At 41.0% G+C, this 22,386-nt stretch overlaps 1 protein-coding gene across 1 annotated transcript in view; it reads left to right on the forward strand.

Annotated features, from left to right (window-relative positions):
- EHMT1 (euchromatic histone lysine methyltransferase 1) overlaps positions 1-22,386 on the forward strand; it is a 1,716,251-nt gene that overhangs the window by 383,312 nt on the left and 1,310,553 nt on the right. Inside the window, exon 8 of the mRNA XM_044058169.1 lies at positions 18,580-18,682. Within this exon, the coding sequence (XP_043914104.1) occupies positions 18,580-18,682 (103 nt within the window). The remainder of the gene's footprint in view (positions 1-18,579; positions 18,683-22,386) is intronic.

The raw sequence follows: 22,386 nt of genomic DNA on the forward strand, positions 1-22,386 counted from the left end.
ATCCAACCAAAGTGCATTCTCAGGCCCCCATGCCACAGAAACAAATGCTTAGAATGGCTGAAGACCTTATTACTTTAATTAGGGGAAACCAGTCTTCCCCTTCTAAAAGACCAATAACTGATTTTCCTTCTGATTCTTCAGATCATGAGTCCAATGACTCTGATCCTTCTGGTTACCAGGACATACCTTTATCTACCTATGAGGATTCTGATGCAGACGATTCCATACCCTCTGCTTCCCCACCAGAGGATTTTTTTTTCAGTGAAGCCCTGCATACTCTGAGAGCACTTCTGCTGGGAATGCCAGGACTACCCACAGTCCAAAAAGAGACTTGGGGAATTTTTAAACTTGCCTCAGCACAGGCCTCTAGCTATCCCTCCTGTTCTGGAAATTGTAGATGTCTTCATGGAATCCAGTCTTACCCCTGATACTTTGCCACCAGCACCCAAGAAACCTGACAGGTACTACAGAGTACTTGACTCTCACAAATTCTTATATAAAAATCCTATTGTGGCTCCAGAGACCATTTCCCAGGGACCTAAAGGCATTAAGGCTACTACAGCCAAAAATCTTATCCCTTCGGACAGGGATTCTAGGGCTTTAAACAGATGGGGGTAAGAAGGTACTTCTGCTACTCTTGCCATCAGGGCTTTAAATTGCCAGTTTCACTTGTTAAAGTATCAGAACATATCATGGAACTAATTAAACAGAAAATTATTTTGATTCCTGATTGTGCAGAACATAAAGATTTACAAGAGTTAATGCATTCTGCTAACCAAGTTGGAAAACATACTTTGCAGTGTGGTTTTGATGCCTTAGAAGCATCTTGCAGGGCTGCTGTCACTGTGTCTGTTCTTAGAAGGCATGCTTGGCTTAAGGAACAAATCTTACCAGACCATGTCAAAGCAAAATTACTAGATGCTCCATTAAACCATGAACGTCTGTTTGGCACTAAAGCAGAAGTCCTCTTAGATGGAGGAAAAAGTTAAATCTGTGCAAACTGTTAAAGATTTCCTACAGGTACAGACACCTAGATTCAGTAGGGATTGGCCTTTTAAAAACTGGTCTTTTCCAGTCCCTCCCAGACCTTCTCAGTCCAAACCAAGGGGCAGCAGACCACCAAGACTACAGTCTCAGGGTATGCACAGATCTAAACAATTGAGTGCTCCTACCTCAAAAACAGGGAGTAGTAAGCCATCATCCTACGGAAAAAGTTCACAATGACTTGTCCTTCATCCTTCCAAGCCTTGCCCAAGTACTTGCACCCTTAAGAGGAAAACTAGCCCTGCACGCAAAAAACGGAGTACCTTACCCAGGACAGATAGGTCTTGAACATTGTATCTGAAGGATACAGATTCTACTTACACTCACTGCCAACCCCAAGCGGATGGCCAGGCCTTTCCCTAACCCAGTGGGCAGAGGCCCAAAAGCAAGTACTTTCTGTTCTCAGTATCAAGGCTATTCAACCTGTCCCAGCAAAGCAAAGGAGACAAGGTTTTTACTCCAGACTGTTTCTGGTACCCAGAAAAGAAAACTTTTGACGCCCTATCGTGGATCTGTCTATTCTCAACACCTTCCTGGTGGTTCCAAGATTAAAAATGTTTACTCTCCAACAGCTGCTTCCTATGCTAGCCAAGGACTCCTGGCTAGCCACCCTGGACTTAAAAGAAGCTTATCTGCACATCCCCATAAGGGGATCAGTTCTCGGCACTTCTCTTTGGCTTATCTACTGCACCCAGGGTATTCCCAAAATTCCTATCTTCTGACATTGCATATTGCAGGCAGAGAAAAATTTAAATTTACCCATACTTGGACGGTTGCCTGATTCAGGCAGACAGTCGGGAATTACTACTTCAGCACCTGACATTTGTAAAGAAATTTCTAATTTCAGTGGGGTATACCATCAACCAAAAGAAATCACATCTGGTACCTAGCCAAAAGATTGTATTCCTGGTTGCAAGCTTGAACACAACTTCCCAGCTGGCATTCCTCACTCCAGGAAAACAGATTTATTTAAACTACTTCAATCTACTGGCCACCCAAGCCCAGCTATCTGCAAGAAAAATACTGCAAGCCCTAGGGTTCATGGCTTCTTGCAATCTGCTAATTTCATATGCAAGACTGCGTATGAGGAAACTTCAGTGGTACTTTAGAAGTCTCTGGTGTCAACATTCTCAGGACCTGGAAACGATTCCTATCTTTCCTTGCCTAAGGACAGAGTTCCTTTGTTGGGCAGAGGCCTGCTACCACAACAAGGGACTCCCTTCTTTCAACCCTTCCCCGCTGCACAAACCCTAACAGATGCATCAGACTATGCATGGGGGGCCCACATGGCAGGAAAATGCTTTCAAGGCAATTGGAGCCCAAAACAAATGCACCTGTATATCAATCAAAAAGAAATGTTAGTTGTACAGAATGCACTGACTTCCTTCAAATACCTTATTCTTCCAGGGCAACTATTGATAGACAGATAACACCACAGTTATTTGGTACATAAACAAGCAGGAGGAAACCCATTCCTACCCCCTCTGCAGGATAGCCATGGCTCTCTGGAATACAGCCTTGAGCTATCTAGTGCACCTGCAAGCTCAATTCCTGCCAGGCGAACTAAATTCACTGGCAGACTTAAGCAGAAATCTAATGGACCCACATGAGAGGAAACTGGAATCCAAATCCTTCAAGCTTCTGATCCACAGGTGGGTGGCACCAGAGGTATACCTCTTTGCTTCCCCCGCAGAACTTTCAATTGAGCAAATATTGCACCAGAACCCCCCACAGCCAAGCATGGAAAGTGGATGCCCTGTCCTTTACATGGGAAAACCTCTCAATCTATGCCTTTCCCCCTCTGCCCCTCCTCTTGAAGGTTCTACTAAAGATCAGACAGGACATGCCAAGGACAATCCTGATTGCACCAGACTGGCCATGCCAGCACTGGTACCCACTTTTGCACAGTCTGACAATAGTGCCACCATGGCACCTGCCTCAGACCCATTCCCTGCTTTCCCAGCAGGACAGCCATATTTTGCATCCTCAGCTGCAAACCCTGACCCTAGCAGCCTGGCTCATCTCCTGAACACATCACCAGCAACCCTCATTAAACAGGTGCTGGATGTCATCCTTGCCCAATTTACTCAAATACTAAATTACCTAACAGAACTGCTCCACAAAGGCCTATCCTTCTCCAATTAAAATTCATGCCTCTACCATCTCAGCTCATTACAATACTGAGCCACCCCTCTTCTCTCTCCCTCTGGTCAAACAGTTCCAAACATTTAAGACCACCCAACCCCAGGAGAGCTCCCACTCCAGCCTGGGACCTTAACTTTGTACTGGAGAAGCTCACGCTTCCTACCTTTGAACCTGCGGCTATAGCAGAGTTAAAATTCCACTCTTGGAAAACAGCCTTACTTCTAGCCATCACTTCAGCAAGAAGAGTGTCTGAATTGCAGGCTCTTATGGCTGTGGAATCCTTCATTATTTTCCCTGCGGACAGGGTTTCCCTCAGGACTAACCCATCATTTATGCCCAAGGTGGTATCTAATGGGGTTTAAACCAATCCCTTAATTTGCCAACATTTTTCCCTAATCCTCAGAATAAAGGGAAAAGGATCCTGCACTTCCCTGTGCGTGCACAGGCAGCTTAGGTTCTACCTGGGCAGACTTAATCCTTTCAGAAGATCTGACCAGCTGCTAGTCAGCTTTGCTACAGGGGCAGAGGGCAAGGCCATTTCAAAGCAAACCATTTCTAAATGGATAGCACACTGCATTCAGTTCTGCTACAAACACCATGGAAAACCTACCCTACAGGGGATCAGAACTCATTCCATTAGGGCTACCTCAGCCTCTACAGCATTTCTCAGGGGAGTCCCTACCAAGGACATCTTGGAAGCTGCAAACTGGAGTTCTGTATGCACCTTCACCAAGCAATTACCACTTTACCTATCTTTTCTAAATCCAGAGCTGGATTTGCCACAGCAGTCTTACAAGGCCTTCTAGCCAGCCCTAATGCTTCTTGACTGCCTCCACCCTTCCTCAGCTTTGGGAATCAACCCAAGTGTGATGACTGCAACAGTGAAACACGAAGAACATATTTCACTTACCATAAATGTAGATGTTAGAGTGTATCCACTGTTGCAGTCCAGGTTACCCTCCCTCCAGCCCCCTGACTTCTCTGTACTTTTTTTTTTTTTTGGCCATATCTTATAGTAATGGTATTTACGTTTTATTGTAATTGATTCCTATTTTGGGGGCTCCTGACATCTGGGGCAAGAAAAACTGATGTAATGGCGTCGGCTGCATGTTTTATACTCCTGGCAACCTGATGTCATGGAAGAAGCGACAGCATCCAACGCAGAAATCCCAAGACTTTAGTATTCGGGCTCACTGAGAGCTACCTGTAGGCAGATAACCAAGTGTGATGACTGCAACAGTGAATGCACTCAAACATCTGCATTTATGGTAAGTGTACACAACTGTACTTTATCCTTTAGGATGCTGGTTTGTGCTACAGTTGCCATAAGTTTTGCTGCATAGCTTTTTGTTGCCTCTTATTGTGTGTGGTTCCATCCGAAAAACATCATAATGAAGCAAAATATTTTCAAGGCTGTCTGAAGCAGAAATTGACTGATAATGCCTCTCAGGAGACAGCTGTAGTGTCAACAGAAAACACTACTTACAGAGCCAAAGCCGTGATATCTGTTCTGGAAGCCTCTATGTTAATGATGGCTTGTAAAAACAGAGGTGGCATACCTTATACTCCTGTAAGTACGTCTTGGCTGTGTTATTGAAGACAGTGTCATCTTGCAACCTGTGATTTCAGTCCTGGTGTTTGAAGAGGACATCATCCGTCAGTCCTTAATCCCTTTTTCCCCATTTATGTTTTATTGCTATGGTAAGCACTTAACTTTTGCGTATAAGTCAGCATCAGAACATTTCTGAAATATTTTATTTTATTTGTTAACATAGAATTACTGTACACATCTTTAGTTCTTGTAGAAATTTATTTAGCTTTTAAGGTAAATGTGTTTCTTCAGTGTAGTTATGTGCAGTTCAAAGGATTTCTGACTGATTTGTCAGGGTTTACAGTCTTTACACCTAGCAGCTTCACTGCAGATTTGTTTATGAAACAAAATATCTGTATATCTAGTGTGCATTTGTAAATGCTCTTGACCCATTGGCAACTGATGTGTTCTCTTTTAAGATCACAGCTGTTATGAAGTTTTCTACTTGCAACATAATTGACGTATTCACTCCGTAGTATTTTAATTCTGATGCATTTCTAAGTAGTTGAGTATTTCAGAATACTTTTCTTGCTCTTGGCTCCATTACCAGGCTGCATGTTGCTCAGACAGATTTATAGGAGGTATAGAAACTTCTAATGCACTGCCATCAGTGGCACTTGCAAAGTGTCATTCACCTTTCTACTGATCTGCTAGGTTGGCCCAGTAGAAGTCATTGTTTTACAGGGGACACCCGAGGTAGTATTTGTACTAAGGAAAGGCTGGATAAATATACAGAGGAACTTCACATTCTCTCTCTGTCTCACTGCCTATTGTAGTGAAATTGCCTTCATCCACCTGAGCTGTCATTAAGTCCAGCAAGAAGGTACCCTTTACAGTGTCATTGTTGTAAAACAATTACCAGTTCTTATATTCTGCAGTCTTGCGCTTGTTTGCTTTCTAATGATGTTTAGGCTTTTCATTTTCTTTTGTTATTGTTCCTTTATAGTTTTGTGATCTACTGACACTTTTCTAGCATTAAGTCCATTACATAGCTTCAGTTTTTATTAAGATATTTTCCTGTAGACATCTTAAACTTGGTAGTGCAAGTAACGTTTACTGTTGGATGTGTACACTCATAGGTTCATAGGTTAATACTAAGCTAACTGCCCTTGTGAGCCATTGTAAGCGTAGCCAGTTATCCCTTGTGAGACTCAAACCCTGCAGCTTGTGTTTGTAAGGCAAACACCTTAACCATTAGGCCACCCTCCCACTCTGCAAGAATGACCCAACCATATTGCTAAAAAATAATTTGCTCATAAAGAAACATCTTCTTTTGTTAAAGTACACATTTTTGTTTGTATTTATTGACTATATTAGTCTCACTAGGCTAGTGGCCTCTCTTCAGGGGCCATCCTTGGTGGTATTTATACTTGACTATGGCTTTCCGTGCTCTCTGGCAAAAGGGGATGAAGACTTGACCACATGACCTTGACAAGTATGCGAATGAACAACTTTGGTGCTAGAAGATTTAAGGTAAAAAAAAGGTGTAGATCTTTCCCTGAATGTTTTTGCCGAGTTCAAATTGGTTTTGGATTTCCTCTACTCCAGGAGTAGACAGAGGAAGGTTTCCTTCAGCTAGGATTTAAGGGGGCGGGAGTGGTGGTTGGGTTCCATGGCTGTCTAGGCTAGGTCTGGTAGCTCTTACAAGGCTACTTTTGGAGCATGTCCACTCCTGCTTGAGTGTAGGTAGCCCTGCAGTGATATGTGTTTGTCACTGTCACGGTGCAGGGATTCATAGTTAATTTGCTTCATGGACTACTCTTGCATTAGGGGAGCAAATGAGCATTGTGCTCTCATCCCAGTAGGTAACAAATGGGCAGCCATGGCAACTATTTGATGGTCAGCTGGCATGGTGGAAGAAGAAAGTAAAACTGCCATACTGCTTTCTGCAGAGGGGAAGAGACCCTGTGCTCAGTCAGTACTTAACAGAGAAAGTCTGACCGCAGAAGCCAGGAAGGATATCGTTCACACTTGGCTGAGATCCACATTACCTTTTTACCAGATAATTTTTATGACCTCATGGGAAGACTACAACTAGGTTTGAGAAATCTAAGTATGAAATATTCCCAGCCACACATGTTCACTGTTTAGTGGGTTATGTTTGTGTAACTTTATCCTGAGAACAGTGGAATTTACTTCTGTCACTGTACAAAAATAAGCCAGATGCTTATGCTCGCGTACTTGCTGAGGCTTGCAGAAAGAAGCATCATTTCTTCAGTTTCACACACTGCACTGAAATACTCCTGTCATTTTGGTTGGTTTCCCTTAGCAGAAATAAAATTAATGTATTTCATTGCTTCCCTATGTGCTTTGGTTAAAACCTTGCTTTATTTGCAATTGCAATCTGCATGTGTGTAGTTAACATTAAATATTTTGTTAAGCACTTCTTTGCCAACATTCTGAATAGCTTTTCTGTCCCAAAGGCTTCTGCATTTCAAACTTCATTGTAGCAACAGTTTCACTTTAACATTTATTTATTATTTATTTTACATTTGTTGACCGGATTAGTTCGACTGAGCTAAGTAGCCCTTTTTCAGCAGAGGCCCGGGGAGAAAAGCTCCATAGTTTTACAAGTTCAGTGATAAGTGTCAGCGGGTTACAATGTGTACATACAATGAAATATGTTTTATCAGAAAAATAATAATGGAGAAAAAACAAAAACATAAGCATTCATAAAAGAAATTATTCGATACAAATGTTCAATAAACAGTGAATAGAGTTCATAGTGTATGTAGTTATTTTATGACATATGTGACATTAGAAATGGACATAAGCGATGGAGAAGAAGGTTGATACTTTGAAGAGGTTTACGAGCTAAAAAGGTTTGAAGTTTTGGTGATTACATATCAATTAATGTGCTAGATCAGGGAGGATGAGTGCAGAGGCAGGACCAGTGAGTTTGGAGGTATTCCCTAGTGGCAGTTTTGAATTGATTTGTATGTTTGAGGAACCTGATTTCTAGTGGTAATTTGTTCCATAATATGGCGGGATTGTAGCTGTAGAGGTTGCAGCCTGTTTTAGTCTTAGGTTTGTATATTTGTAGTAGGTTAAGGTCAGAGCTATGTATGGACCTAGCGAGGGAATGTTGAGAGATGAGGGGAGGTAGGCTAGGGCTGAAGGATTTTGGGCATATTGTAGAGTAAATAAAAATTCTCTCTTCCTCTCCTTAAGGACTCGCTTGCTAAAAAGAAGTAATGCGAGTCGAAGAAAACAGTCTATCCAAACAGGCTGTGCAAACTTTTATTCCATAAAACACGTAAAATAGTGATAAAACTGTGTGCGATTTCGGGTTAACCCTTCATCAGACAATGAAATCGCTTTCATGAATCTATTTAAGTACATTTAAAAACACAACCACCAATCATCTCACTGCCCTCCTTTTCCCAAGGGCTGGTCTTAAAGGTATACACGTATTCAACCCTGGAGGATGGCTTGCTGCTAGTTCTATAGTCCGGTGTAGTTCATTACATTCAGTGACATTCACTATGTCCCCCCTTCTACTCACATGAGTAACCTGTATAACCATGAACTTAAGTGTGTGTTTGATTCTTAGAAGTATGCACATACAGAGCATGTCATTCATCTTTCTGTGTAATGCTGTACAAGTGATGGATTCTGATTTTCAATTTACAATTAGTTTTCCCTACATAGTAACTGGGGCATGACCGACACATTACTATATATACCACATTCTCTGTGTGGCAGTTTGCATATAACTTAAATATGAATTCATTTTTATTTATGGGGTGAACAGAGGTATTCTTATCACTAATCATGAAGCATGTCTTGCAGTGCCTGCAAAGAAAAGTACCTGTTCTATCTGATGTTAAAATTGTTTTGTTTCCATTTCTCATTCCTGGTTCTTTACATATGTCTTTCGGATTGCTGTTGCGTGTAAAACCAAAGCTTTGTTGTTTGTCCATTATTTTTTGAATCAATCCTCACTTAAGATTTTCCAGTTTTGTTTAATTATTTATCAGACCCCATTTAATATTGTTGCTGTATTGTAACATAAGCCTATTTTTATTACTTCTTTCTGTTGCTATTTTGTGTCTGTGTTCTCATGGCTTTGTGTCTCATTAACTTTAAACCATGGTCTAGCCTTTCCCTTTCTATCTCTCTTTACTACTTCTAACCGCTCTTGCATCAGGTTATTTGTGTAACCCCTTTGTACCATATGGTTCTGTAAACTCTCCAGCTCTTTTTCAAAGTTGGCTTCTGTGCATAGTCTCGATGTATGTAAACCCTGTCCCACTACTATGTTTTTAAAAGTACGTCTAGGGTGCATACTTGAAAATTCTAGATAGTGATTGCTCCAACAATTTTTCTTATATAGAGAGATTGACATGCCAGTCTCTACATCATTGGTTATTCTTACATACAAAAAGTCTATAGATTTAAAATCACTTTACTGTAAACCTTAGAAAATCATTGGTCTTCTCTAGATGCTTTACAAACCTTGTCAGTTCATTCTCACTGCATTGCCGTAAAATATAAACATCATCCACAAATTGAGCATAATGGAATAAGTGGTCACTCCACCATTGGTCATTAATAGGGACATCAATTTTTTCTCAATACGCCAACACTAGGTTGAAGTATGAGTTTGCACATGGTGTGCCCATGGCCACACCTTGTCTTTGCCTGTAGTATGTACCATTACACATAATTACATTATTTTCAAGTATGAGCTGTAGAACTTGCAGAATTAACTGTTTTTTTCTCACATCAAACACTTTTGTTACTTCCCTGATGGCATTTAATCAATAGTCATTACTAATAACAGTAAAAAGGTTATTGACATTGAGTGACCATTCATACATTGGCCACTGTTTTTTCTACAACCTCAGATAACATATTCAAAAAATATCTTATGTCTTAATAATCATGAGTAACACTGCATCACTATTTTCGGTTTAGTTTCCACCCATATGGATAAGTGTTCTGTTATCTACCCCCTACCTCAAACTATCGGTCTCATGAGTGGTGGTATTACATTTTTGTGGATTTTTGGAAGCGCTTTAAATATTGGTGCCGCAGGATGTTCAATATGAAAAAAGTCTAACAAATCTTGTTCCAATAATCCCTGTCCTTTAAGTTTTGCTCTCACTTTACAAATAATATTTCTAAACATTATAGGAGAAACACTTGAATAAGTTTGTGCATCTTTAAGTAAATCATTCAAAGCTGAGGTATATGCTGCAGTATTCAAAACAACACCCCCACCTTTGTCCACTGACTTAGTTAAAATACGTTCATCTTCTATCAAAGAATTTAGTGCTTCCTTTTCAGAAGCATTCAAGTTATCATATTTACTGTAAGATTTATCAAAATAATTTCTAATTTCAAATTCACGTGTCCTTAAAGTTTGCATTGTTGGGTATGTTATTGGTACAAATGTACTTGGATGTTTTAACATTGTACGTGCATTCATATTATTGCCATACATTTCCCTCAGTACTATATTGCTCCCAAACAAATGCAAATGTAAAATAACATCACTTAGTTTTGAGTTTCTGCTTGGCATAAAAGTCAGTCCTTTCCCCAGAACTCGTAACTGTTCTGGGGTTAAAACATTAGATAAATTAAATACATTATAGTCACCCATAACAGTCAATCCACTATTTTCTGTATCTTCACTTCCCTCTGTTGGGAGTGCCCTCTCTGGTGTTTTCTTCTTGCACACTGGTACTGGGAAAGTGGGAAAATTCAACCCCTTTCCCATTTCTGTCAAGTTAAAGTTTTTTAAGCCTGGCTCCTAGCTATAAATTGTCTGGTTGTGCTGAGCTTACTAGCTCCACATCCTGCAACTGATTCACCATGCTTGTTGTTGCTTCTACAGAGGATAAAATCTCTGTAGGGGGTCCCATCTGAATTATTCACCTCACTTTGTTGTTCCTGACCTGGAGTAGATGTTGACCTTCTCCCTTCCATCATCCAAGGGCGCTTAAGATTACCGATTCTTTAATGTGGTTCCCACGGCCAGGTAAAGATTTGTCCATTAAGAAAATCCTGATAGTCCCTGTAGATTTTCTTAATTTTAGTTGCCTGCAACTTATTTTCAAACAATTTGATGCTGTCAACAGCTTCTGCATATTTATTCAAATGGAACCCACCAGTCTACTGTTCCAGTTGCTTTTTTATTTTCTCTATATCTCTGCGTAATAACAGATCAACAGGAGAGCAATGTTCTATCAAGAGCTGCATATAGCTATAGCTAGTTTCTACATTAATCTGTTGCCATCGTGCAAGTAAATCAGAAAACTTCTCTCCTTGTGCTGGCATACATAATACCCTCATACCTCTTGGTACTATTTTAAATGGCAAGCAAGCCTCCATATGAAACCTCTGCCATTGTAACCATTTATTTCCTTGCCAAGCTATCAAAAGAGCTTAACAAATTGTTAAAGGCTTCTTAATCATTTCTCTCACTCAGAGCATGAATTAATGGAAGCTCCTTCACTGTTTAAATCAATATTAAGTAAGGGGTTCTGACCTGACGCCATATCAGATTAAACACGTCCTTACTTGTGTTCTATTGCAGTTTGCGAGGATGGTAACCAAGTTCAATATCTTCTGTTCTTTGCTCAGCCATGTGGAAGGAAAAGAGCCCCAGAAACAAAACAGTAAATAAAAATTCTCTCTTCCTCTCCTTAAGGACTCGCTTGCCAAAAAAAAAATGCAAGTCCAAGAAAACAGTCTAGTCCAAACAAATAGGCTTTGAAAAGTATCCAACTATGAAGTGAATACAAATGTAAGTCATGAATCATAACTTTGAAGTAATGAAAAAAACACTATCTACGCAGCCATGAACATAATATCCCAAGTCAAATTGCACAGCAAACACGCACTAAGAAAAAAAAATGGCACTGACGCAAAAAATTGCGTGATCTTGTTCAATAACAGTACCAACTATATTGTCAGTCCCTCTTTTCCTCATGGATTTTGCCAGTTTCATCACAGGTCTCTCTTCGGATAGAGAGGACCTTAGAGCCTTTGGACTGAGTTGTAATATTGGTGATAACACCAATATTTTGGGTACATCTGACTCTGCTTCTAAATGTGCTTCATGTTTTCATGATCTGTTTTTACACCTCAAAACTCTTAGATCAAACATTTGGCGCTCAAAACTTTTCAAGGCCTATTTGGCCAAAGGCATCACACCCAGGGGCCTTCGAGTGCGCATTCACCCACTAGTTTCTAATGCTGATGAGGAACTTCTCGAAGAGTGGTCATCTATTCAGCAGCTGGCAATTATCTCTTTTATAGAATCTTTGTCAAAATTTTATAACAGGACTATAGACTCTGAAATTCAGGTGGTTACTAGGCTAGTTGATTATATTAAACCTTATGAAGGCGAACCATCCTTCCAAACCCATTTGAATAAAATAGCAGGGGACCTTAAGACATTAGAAGAACAATTGCAGACTAGGAAACTCAAGAAGTTTCAAAGGGATCAAGGGGATTACCAAACCTCCAATCCTTTTGCACATAACACAAAACAAGTTGGGTTCACCCCTACATTTAATAGATCATCTAGGAAAAAACGACCCAGGTCTATCCTTAAAAGATCAAGCAGAACCTCTGCCTCCTCTACTGAGGATGTTTCCTCATGTACTGATAGTGAGCCACAGTCAGCAACTGGTTCACCGGCCCCCAAAAGGAATACATGTCACATCCCTTTAGGCCAAAGCAGCACAGGGGAGGGAGGAAACATAGAAGACATTACCAATATTCAGGGTCTTCTACAAATGGTAATGGAGAAATAAATGTGTCTATTGACAATAATGTTTTGAAGTTATCTGATTATGTACCTTCACCCATACAACTGTCTTGAATAAGGGTTGTCTTTTGTACCTGGTTTATTATTTCAGAAGATAATATGGCTCAGGATGTTTTTTCATTTTGTAGGTTATTAAATTTAAAATTGTTTTTTGGTGATACCAGCTTCTCCAAAAGTGATAAATTTATTTACCATAAATCCACATTTAATCCACCCATGCACCCTCTAGTTCTTCAATTTCAGAGAAATATTCTCAAAGATCTCCATTTTTTTGGGCAAGATGTGCGATTTAAATCAAATAACATCTCTTTAGCAGAAAAACAGGCCATTTCTGACTTACAAAATAATGAAGATATTGTAATAATTTCAGCGGATAAAGGGGGTGCTGTGGTGATTTTGAATTGGTTGGATTATGATAGGGAGGCTATGAGACAGCTTTCTGATCCAAAATATTATTCACCAATGACCATCAATCCTACTTTCAGGTTCAAAAAGCAGATTGAAGATTTTGTACTTTGGGCCAGGGATGAGTCTATTATCACAAATGAAACTGCACAACAACTTATGGTACACGACCCTGCTATACAATATATATATTTTTTGCCTAAGACACACACAAATTTGGTGAACCCTCTGGGGAGACAGATTGTTTCTGGCAGAGGGTACATCACGGAACCTCTCTCATTGTTCCTGACCTTACATTTGCAACCTTTACTTAGTTTGGTAAGATCACGCATACATGATACCACCATGTTCCTGAATATTGTATCAGACAGTCAGTTGGAGGATGTGTGGGTTATGTGTACTCGTGATGTGTGTTCACTCTATACTAACATCCCTCACAAGTCTGGGCTTGAGGCCCTTTCCTTTTGACTAGACAAAGCCTGTTTATATGAACCGTTATTTAATTCCTTTTTGGTAGAACTAGCCAAATTTGTCTTAACAAGCAATGTTTTCTATTATAAAGACAAATGTTATTGGCAAGTAAAGGGTACAGCCATGGGAGCATCTTTTGCTCCCATATATGCCGATCTTTTTATGGCTTTTGTTGAACATCACCTTCTATATGATTGCAATAATAACATCTTTTTAGAAAACATTGATATCTGGCGACATTATCTTGACGTTTGTTGGATGATTTGGAGAGGGGATATACCAGGCTTGATGGATTTCGTATCATATTTGAATCACAACAAATGGGGTATGGAGTTTACAGTCCATTATGACTACAATAATATCACATTTTTGGATGTTTCGATCACCAAACAGTCTGATAATACACTCTCTACAGAGGTATTTAGGAAACATCCTGAATTTAATACAATTTTACATGGATCTAGTTTCCATCCACCCCATGTAATACGGAACATCCCGAAATCACAATTCATACGCATCAAACGGATCTGTTCCACAGATTCCGCTTTTCAACATCATAGGAAGAATCTTACAGAACGTTTCAGATCGAGAGGCTATGGTATGGGTGATGTTATTACTGCCAGCAATATAACGAATTCCACACATAGAGTTAATTTTTTACAATACAAAGAACATACTCGTACGGATTGTACTACTATTAGATTCACTACTACATATGCTCGGAATACAAATCAACTGATTGATAGTATTAACAGACATTGGAACATCTTAGCATATGATCCAGATATTTCTAATTTCATTCCAACCCAATGTCAATGTTTTTTCAATAACTTTAAACTTGGTGATAAGACTACTAGTACACAATTCAAACAAACCACATTATCTGGGGAGCCCCTAACAGGTTGTTTTCCATGTGAACATTGCACCAACTGTGACAAAATCAATAAATCCAAACAATTTTCCAGCAGAAACTGCTCACAGGTATATGACATTAAATTTTTTGCCAATTGTAGCAGTGATTGGATTATTTACATGGCCAGCTGTCACTGTGGTGCTTTTTACATAGGACAAACTTCACGACCACTCAGAATTAGAATATCAGAGCATTTCAGCAATACTCGTAATAAGAAAAACAGCAGTGCATTGTATAAACATTTTTTGGAGCACCACACTGCCAAATTTACTTTTATTATTATTGATATTATTTCAGGGAACAGGATCAATAAAACAGGATGGCATTCTTTTCTTAATACCAAGGAGAAAAATGGATAATCAAACTGGGGGGATTATTCCCACCTGGTCTTAATGAGAATTTATGACCCACCAATAGGCTGGTAGTTGTTTCTATATAAGCTGATCACATTTATGGATGTTTGAATACACTGAAGAAGGTTGTGTTTTTTCTACCGAAACCGGTCTGTACATAAATGTGTAGGTTTTTTAACCTTTCACAATAAATTGGATTTTCAGATCGTCTGCTGGCTCTACTTGTTTTTTACTACACGTTTTTCAGCATAACCATTTTGCGGTATTAGAATTCACACCAATTACTGTCAGAGTTGTCATGTTCCATTGTACAAGGATTCTCTCTCCATACCAGTAGTAGAAGTTTGACTGTTAAGGTGACTGCTGCAATAGGGGCTGCCATGCACCTTTTCCTTTCTGCATTATATAAACCTGTTGGGGTGGTGGGGTAGATGCTACCTGCTTTATGGTAGGCTACACTGATGGTGATTGGAGCAGATTTGATTGGGCATGTTGGTGAAGGGAACAGAGGGGTGAGGAAGTGATGGATAGGTATGGTGTTAAGCAAAGGAATGCAGAAGGTCAGATGGTAGTGGATTTTGCGAAAAGGATGGACATGGCTGTGTTGAATACGTATTTTAACAAGAGGGAGGAGCATAGGGTGACATACAAGAGTGGAGGAAGATGCACACAGGTGGATTATATCTTATGTAGAAGGACCAGTCTGAAGGAGATTGGAGACTGTAAAGTGGTGGCAGGGGAAAGTGTAGTTAGGCAGCATAGGATGATGGTTTGTAGGATGACTTTGGTGATCAAGAAGAGGAGGATGAGTATGAGGGTAGCACCAAGGATCAAATGGTGGAAATTGAAAAATGGCAATTGTGAGGTGATGTTCAGGGAAGAGTTAAGACAGGCACTGGGTGACAGTGACGAGTTGCTGAATAGCTGGGTAACTACAGCAGAGCTAGTAAGAGAGATAGCTAGAAAGGTGCTTGGTGTGACATCTGGAAAGAGGAAGGAGGACAAGGAGACCTGGTGTTGGAATGAAGAAGTACAGGAGAGTATACAGAGAAAGAGGTTGGCGAAGAAGTGGGATTGTCAGAGAGATGACGAAAGTAGACGAGTATAAGGAGATGATGTGCATGGCAAAGAGAGAGGTGGCTAAGGATAAGGCGTATGACAAGTTGTATAAAAGGTTGGACACTAAGGAGGGAGAAAAGGACCTGTACCAATTGGCTAGACAGAAGGACCGAGCTAGTAAAGATGTGCAGCAAGTAAGGGTGATAAAGGATAATGAGGGAAACGTGCTCACAAGCGAGGAAAGTGTGTTGAGCAGATGGAAAGAGTACTTTGAGTGACTGATGAATGAAGAGAATGAGAGGGAGAGAAGGTTGGATGATGTGCGGATAGTGAATCATGAAGTGCAGTGAAATAGCAAGGAGGAACTATGGATAGCTATGAAGAGGATGAAGAACGGAAAGACTGTGTTGGTCCAGATGACGTACCTGTGGAAGCATGGAGTTGTTTTGGTGAAATGGCAGTGGAGTTTTTAACTAGATTGTTTAATGAAATCTTGGAAAGTGAGAGGATGCCTGAGGAATGGAGAAAGTGTTTTGGTACTGATCTTTAAGAATAAGGGTGATGTGCAGAGCTGTAGTAACTACAGAGGGATTAAATTGATCAGTCACAGCATGAAGTTATGGGAAAGAGTAGTGGAAGATAGGTTAAGAAGGGAGGTGTTGGTGATCAGCAGTATGGTTTCATGCCAGGAAAGAGCACTACAGATGCGATGTTTGCTTTGAGTGTTGATGGAGAAGTACAGAGAATGTCAGAAGGAGTTGCATTGCGTCTTTGTGGATTTAGAGAAAGCATATGACAGGGTGCCTAGAGAGAAGTTGTGGTATTGTATGAGGAAGTCAGGAGTGTCAGAGAAGTATGCAAGAGTGGTACAGGATATGTACGAGGGTAGTGTGACAGCAGTGGGCTCTGCGGTGGGAGTGACGGATGCATTTAAGGTGGAGGTGGAATTACATCAAGGTTCAGCTCTGAGCCCTTTCTTATTTGTAATGGTGATGGACAGGTTGACAGACGAGGTCAGACAGGAGTCCCTGTGGACTATGATGTTTGCAGATGACATTGATCTGTAGTGAGAGTAGGGAACAGGTGGAGACCCTGGAGAGGTGGAGATATGCTCTAGAGCGAAGAGGAATGAAGGTCAGCAGGACTAAGAGTATATGTGTGTGAGAGGGAGGATAGAGGAATGGTGAGGATGCAGGGAGTAGAGGTGGCGAAGGTGGAGGAGTTTAAATACTTGGGATCAACAGTTCAGAATAATGGTGAGTATGGAAGAGAGGTGAAGAGAGTACAGGCAGGATGGAGTGGGTGGAGAAGAGTGTCAGGAGTGATTTTTGACAGACTAGTACCAGTAAGAAAGAAAGGGAAGGTCTACAAGAGGGTAGTGAGACCAGCTATGTTATATGGGTTGGAGACAGTGGCATTGACAAAAAGACAGGAGTCTGAGCTTGACGTGGCAGAGTTGAAGATGTTAAGATTTGCACTGGGTGTGACGAGGATGGACAGGATTAGGAATAAGTATATTAGAGGTTGGAAGGTTTGGAGACAAAGCCAGAGAGGCAAGATTACATTGGTTTGGACATGTGCTGAGGAGGGATGCAGAGTATATTGGGAAAAAGATGCTAAGGATGAAGCTGCCAGGTAACAGGAAAAGAGGAATGCCTAAGATAAGGTTTATGGATGTGGTGAGAGAGGACATGCAGGTGGTTGGTGTGACAGAGCAAGATGCAGGGGATAGGAAGAAATGGAAACAGTTGATCTGCTGTGGCGACCCCTGACAGGAGCAGCCGAAAGAAGACGACGACACTGATGCATATGGTTGTAGTCCATCATTTTATTGTTTTTTCCCCTTCTCTGAGGTGTCTGGTTTGCCTTGGGGGGTGAGTGGGTTGTGTCCTTAGAAGATGGGTTATTTATTTTCTCTTGTCTTCTGCAGGCAATGTGTTGGAATGCAAGTACACTTGCTGGTGATATTCTGCTCCAGAAAGAATCTGTGACCTCATGGGTTGTAATACTTATGGCCAAGTTACTGGCTGATGCCATTAGTGGGAGAAGTAACCTCTGGCTTTGATTAGGGGCACATTGAACTGCTTTAATAATCTGTTAAAAAGATTGGTATCTTGACATCGCTTACACTTCTAAATTTACAGTAGCATATTCTGTCACACAAACACCATGTTTACACATATCAGTTGTCTTCAGGAACAGCTCCTGCAGCAGTTCACCTTCTTGGTTGTCTTTTGCCCCCTTTTCCTTGTTGATTAGTCATTTGAAATAAAGCGGTAGCTCTTCCTGTTCCACTCAGTTAAATGTTGCAGACTGGAGAAGTGGAGAGATTACACCCTATTACATTGTTCCCTCACTGAAGCTGCTTTATTAAAGGGAGGAACAGATCCATCCTAGCTCTTGAGAACATCTCTGCCTAAGGTTTTAGTGACCCCTAGTTCTGCATTTGAATACCTGATGCAAGATCCTTACTACGTAATTGGCTGTAATGATGAGCACTTGCAAGTCTGTGTATTTTCTTCCATTTGTTTAAAAAGTACAAACATCTTTGATCAAAAATTGATAGCTTCAAACTGAGAGGGACAGGGACTGTTTTTGTTGTGCTGTGCATATGGTATTTGTATTGCTACTGGTTTAATACTGAGTTTTGTTAGTTTGTAGTAATTAGATTCATTGTACAATATTGTCCAAGTTGTGGAAGCTATGTAAGACAAAACCTTAAGGAATGGTTCGACTTGGTTTTGTTTTATTTTGTTAGGAGACTTAATGGAGAAAGTATTCAGCATAATCCTGTTTTTTCTCTCCATTTAAATAGAGTTCTGAGTCTAGTATCAAGAAACGACTTATGAAAAAGAAGGTGAGTGATGGTCCATGGTTGAAACCAACCAGGAAGAGAAGACGAAGAAGTCGAAAGTCTGGTAAGTTTACGGGATCTGCTAGCTTCAAGGATGGCTATATGTTAAGTACAACTGTTTTACTGTGCGTGTTTTATCCTCCCTACTAGCTGATCCTTGTTTTGTTACATGTAAAGCATGACTTAGCAGTATCTTTCATTTGTATCATATGCCTGTGTTCTCCAACTTGGTCAGTGTGTACCGTGTTAGGTGTGCATGAGGTCTCAGATTACTTTGGGATTTTTTAATTTTATTTACTTGTGTATGTTTTAGTCTACTGAATGACTTGTTAAAGGTTTTTAATTGTAATAGCAAATCATAACAGTGTGCTGTCTTTCCTCATCATTGTCTTCATCTGTGTCATTACTTGTGTGATGGCTGCTGCTGGTCTTATGCCGGCATTTCTGCAACCTTGGTCAGTGGGCATGGCAAAGCAGTCATATATAACCACATTAGTAGAAATGTTGCCTTGGTCTTGCATTTGTTTCATACCGATTAGAGTCCGAGTGTTTTGCGCTGGTGGTGCTGTGGTAGCGTTGTCGCCTCACAGACTTTGCCCATTCGATTCTCAGAGCATCTTCTGTGTGGCGACATGCGTGAATGGGCGTTCCTTCGTTGAAGGTTGTGCGTTAGGCCCGGCAAGCCAGCACGTCAAAATCTCCTGCCAATCATTAGCGGACCGGAGTTCCGCTGTGGTGACCCCTAACCAGGAAAAGCCGAAAGAAATGAACAAGAGTCGGAGTATTTTGCATATGTGTAGTTAATCATGCCATTTACTCTGTTTCTTTGGGTGCTCTTCAGTTAAAACTTACCTGCTCTGCAGTGTGATTGTGGCAAGTATTTTGGCCTTTTTACCACAATAACTATACCTTTTATTTATTTTATATTCTTTTGTTTTTGACCGTTTATAAAATGGATTTGTTGTAATCTGGCAAGAAACAAAACAAGTGGTGCAAGTCTGACAGAGGTGTGTGATAATAACCAAAGGAGGCTGCTAAAAGATATTGTAAAAAGACTTCCAGTTCTATTTCTGAGGAGGGTACTATTAATTTAATAACTGTGAGACAGATATAAAGTTCCTGACAAAAGGTATCAGAATTCTCCTGTTAGGCTTTGGTATTGGTTAAAGGGCCTGTCTTGCAGTAGTCAACTGAACCTATACGATCAATGTCTAAAAATGAGTAGGCTCACTGCTACCTTAACTCCTATAATAGTTTGGTATATCTTTGTAGGTTCTTAGATAAGTAACTAGGTGGCTGCTCTTGCAGGCCGTTTTAAGCCACCCAATTTCCCTTGTTGCACTCACAGTAAACCTGTCCCATTTGGTTAAAGATTGGCCTTACCCATCCCACGGTTGATAATTATGTATTACCCCAAGTCTTAAGTCAGGCCTAGATAATTTGAGGAGACCCATGCATGGGATAAAGCATTTAGGAGCTGCCTCTGTCCATTAGTAGTACTGTGGGGGGGGCACACTCCTGGGGTAAATTTTCTGTTTCACTTCATAGATCTAAGTTGCATTTAAATATGGTCAGGAATGAACTTTGTTTCATGTGCATGGGGAGACTTTTCCAGAGTAGTGGTGTCCACTTCGATACACCTGCCCCTCCAAACTGTTCTGTTGATGATGCAGAATAGTTTTAAATCTATAGACAGAGTATTTCTGATGCCATTTAATTTGCTGATGTGCAGTAAATCTGCCAGTAACGAGTCAGAGGGTGCCTTTTATGCCAGACACGGATCTCCTTTTAGCATAGTGACAGGGGGGTTGAGAGAGTACATGTATTACATATTTAGGTCTTGTATCCTTTTAGTAAGGTACCTGTTTCGGCATTCCAGTTCAACTATAAGATGTTTGCTAAAACGTATTGCAATACAGTAAATGTGAGCAAAATGAAACCTCAGTGAAATAGGCAGATGTTCTTAGTGTTTCCCTGTTGAAGTCATCACCTGTGGGTTATCCCTGCTGTGCTAGCCCTTGACCTGCCCAAATACCAGAGTCAGTGTTTTTCTGCGTTGGCTGCACTTGCCTGTAGTCTGACGTTAGGTCATTGGTGCTGTAAAGCAAGGCGGTCTACTTTATTACACCAGTCTTTCTTGCCGTGGAGCCAGTAGCAAAAGCAGTTTGCAGAGTTGCAGGTCGGTCGCTACCAGAGTTTGAATTTCAGCTGAAAATGTCTAAAGCTAAGTACCCCGTTGGGGACCCTTCTTTCTTGCACTAACCGATGTCTGAAAAAGTTAACAGTTGTCTTGCCTGTGGAAAGCAGATCCCACACAGAGACTTCCATTCTTACTGTGTCACTTGTTTAGGCCCAGACCACAACGTTCCCTGTTGCCGATTCTGAGCTTTCTTTAATGTGAGAAACATTCACCGTAGAGCTCTTATTATAGACCGTCATTTTTGTGTTCCGTCTTCGCATTCCGATATGGCGTCAGTCAGGCAACAATCCATGAGCATTCCGAAAAAATGCAGAGATAAAGATAGAGACAGACCACACAAGGCTTAGCCTTCTGATGACTCTACCACTAAGCAGGTAGTCAGTTCTCCGGAATTCAGTGAGGCGCTTTCGCAGCCCTTAATGCCCGAGTTGATATCTGCGCAGGCCTCTACAGAGGACCCTTTGAGTCCAGTATGCTTCAGAAGTCTTTATCTTCTGAGCCTTTGGCTGTCTCTGCCTCGGTTGTGTCTGGAGCTGTGAAGTAGGCACCAGCTTCCGAGGAGGCGTTTTTTACTACTGATTGTAGATAAAAACGTCTTCTCATCCAACTACCGTTTCTCTCAGACTGATGGATACTCTTAGGCCTAGAAGCCAGGCCACTTCTAGAAAATCTACCTCTAGCCACCATCTTAGTCCTGCTCCACCACCCCAAGCTGTAATTCTTAAGATGGAGGAGGATCTTATCTCCCTTATCAGCGGTAGTCAGGCCACAACTTCTTAAAGGAAAAGACCACCCTTCTGAAATAATGACAGAGCAGAATTCTGAGTAATCTGATTAAGATTTTGAAGAGGAGCAACAGCCTCTGGCTGCTTATGAGGGTTCAGATGCAGAGGAATCAGTTCCTTCTGCCTCCCCACCAGAAGGCCTTTCCTTTGGGGAAACCCTTTACACCCTTGGGGAACATTTCCACTGGGAATCTCAGGACTTCCCTCAGTCTAAGAAAAGACAGAGTTTCTAGACCTGCCACAGCACAGACTCCTGGCCATCCCCCTTTATTAGAAGTGGTAGATAATGTTTTCCATGAATCCAGCTTAGCCACTGATGCCCTCCCACCTGCTGCCACTAAACCTGACTGGTATTAGAGAACCGGATTCTCGCAAATACCGGTACAGATATCCTGCTGCAGACCAGGAGATCATTACATAGGGGCCAAAAGGAGCTGAGGCTAGTTCTGCAAAGAATCCTGTTCCTTCTGACAAGATTCCAGAGCTCTGGACAGATGGGGTAAAAAAGTATACACCTCTACAGCCTTGGCTATCACAGCAGTCTACTGTCCGTTCCAGATGTTAAAATATCAATATCCACTGTAACAGATATCAACAACACACTTTGGAACTATTACAGCAAAAGATTTCAACCTTTCCTGACTCTGCCAGTTCGAAAGATTTAGCAGATTTCAAGTGCCCGAACACACACTGCACTGTGGATATGATGCTCTAGAAGCCTTGAGCAGGGCAGCAGTGTCAGGATCTGTCATTAGGAGACCAGCATGGCTGAATGAACTACCT

The sequence above is a fragment of the Protopterus annectens genome, chromosome 16.part0, assembly GCF_019279795.1.
Source record: "Protopterus annectens isolate FY-2018-M chromosome 16.part0, PAN1.0, whole genome shotgun sequence".
NCBI classification, from domain to species: Eukaryota; Metazoa; Chordata; order Ceratodontiformes; family Protopteridae; genus Protopterus; species Protopterus annectens.